This window comes from Otolemur garnettii, unplaced genomic scaffold, assembly GCF_000181295.1.
Source record: "Otolemur garnettii isolate 467f Iridium unplaced genomic scaffold, OtoGar3 scaffold00041, whole genome shotgun sequence".
Taxonomy (NCBI): Eukaryota; Metazoa; Chordata; class Mammalia; order Primates; family Galagidae; genus Otolemur; species Otolemur garnettii.
In genome coordinates, this window is record NW_003852436.1 from 6,781,651 (window position 1) to 6,783,556 (window position 1,906).

General features: G+C 37.1%; 1 protein-coding gene across 1 annotated transcript in view; it reads right to left on the bottom strand.

The window, feature by feature from the left end:
* Window positions 1-869: 869 nt before the first annotated feature.
* Window positions 870-1,906, bottom strand: part of TTC29 (tetratricopeptide repeat domain 29) — a 142,728-nt gene continuing 141,691 nt past the window's right edge. The window contains exon 12 of the mRNA XM_012805388.1: window positions 870-901. Coding sequence (XP_012660842.1) covers window positions 870-901 — 32 coding nt within the window. The remainder of the gene's footprint in view (window positions 902-1,906) is intronic.

Below are 1,906 nucleotides of genomic sequence, written 5' to 3' on the forward strand. Positions count from 1 at the left end.
AATGCTAACAGCATAATCACTTCTTTCTTTCAGGAGAATCACTAGAATTATTCTAATGGAGTCACACCCAAAATAAGATTAAATATATATATGGAAGAGAACCATTTTGCCCCTGAGTTCTAGCAATCGTAGAAAACATTCAGCTGAATCAGCACAATATTTGGACTCCATGACAAGTCAAAGGACATAGCTAGAGGTAGCGGTAAGACCCCTCAGTGGGAATTGATAAACAGAAATGGTGATAACTGGGTTGTCCCAGAACGTCAAACCCTAGCCTTCTACTGATACAGCTCCAGCATCCACTCTGTTTTGCTGTGGTTTAACCAACCAACAAACTTTTCATAAGCTTCTTAAACTAGCAATTAAAGCCAAAATTGAAATAAAATCAGACTAGAGAAACCCAGCTACATTTTTCTTGGAAGTTGTGAGTGTACATTGACTGGAAAGTTAAAACTGGTAACACCACTAGCTATCAAGAACCGTGAGCAGAATCTAAAAGAAGTATAGTTTTTGTTTGAGCAATCAAGAATTCTCTTTTATTGAACCAAGGCAGCAGATAGAGATGGAGAGTCTCAGAGGGAGAAAAAAAGAAAAAAGCAAAAAAAAAATCTTTCAACCTGAGGGATCTAGAGCTACATTATTATTTCCCAATGAAGTAAGCATCAGTTTCTGAAAAAGTACTTTATTCTGAAGGAAGGAACTTGTCACTTGCAAAGAATATATAAAGATAAGTGAACTGTATTTGAATGAGGAAATTTGAAATTCAGGCTCAAATTCTGTTGTAGTTTTTATTTTAAAATTTGGTTACAATTAAGAATTGATTTGTCTTTTTCAGTCTGTTTCCCCTTTGCTATTATTGCATTTTCTTATCAGTTGCAGAAGTCATTGAATTCTCTAAACTCTTTCTTAGTATTTGTTAGAAATCCGTTTATATAATCTATCATGATTTTGATAAGATTAGCAGTAAAAATGAATAAACTTATGATTTCTTGGACACTAGCTTGGAGTATATAGTGAAACATACAATGATTCATCAAACTTGTTTTCTGTAACTAGAAATGAGAGTAAAAAACAAAGGATTTTAAGAGTCTCTGATTCTGAAAAAAATCACAGGCAGACCCATAGCCTAAGACACACAATTTTAAATTGTCACACAGAGAAAGAGCTGTCCCAATTCTCCCACTGGAACACCTGCTGCTGCTGTCTTGGGAGCCATCACGAAGAATCCTGAAGCTTTGGGAGCCAGGGCAGACTAAATTAAGCTGTGGTAACAAACAACTCTGAACACCTCAGCAGTTTACCTTAAGAAAGGATTATTCTGTGTCCACACAAAGTCAGTAGCAGACATGAATGACTTTCTGGGGCACATTCTCACATGGCAGTTAGGTGATCCAGGCTGCTTCCATCTTGTAGCTCTATTATTTTTAATAAGGCTTCCTTGATCACTTTAGCAGGGAAAGAATTGGCAGCAGGGTCTCAGGTGGACTCTCCTATGCCTAAGCCCTGAAGTGACTTTTGCTTATAGCCCCCTGGCCAGGACTAGCTACAGAGCCTGCTCAGTTGCAAGGGGCTGAGACGTACAATCTTCCTTGTGACCAGAAGAGAAAAAAAACAGCTGTTTGGAAGCACTTGTAATTTCTACCTCCTTGCACAATGATTATCGAACCTTCTGAAATCGCAGATGGCTCTTGAACAGTTCAGGGGTTAGGAGCATCAGCACTCTGTGCAGTTGAAAATCCACATATAACTTTCGACTCCTCCCAAATTTAACTACTAATAGCTTACTGGAAGCCATATCTATCACATAAACAGTCAATTAACATATATTTTGTGTGTTGTGTGTATTATATACTGTATTTTTACCAAAAACTAAGCTAGAGAAAAGAAAATGTTATTAAGAAAATCA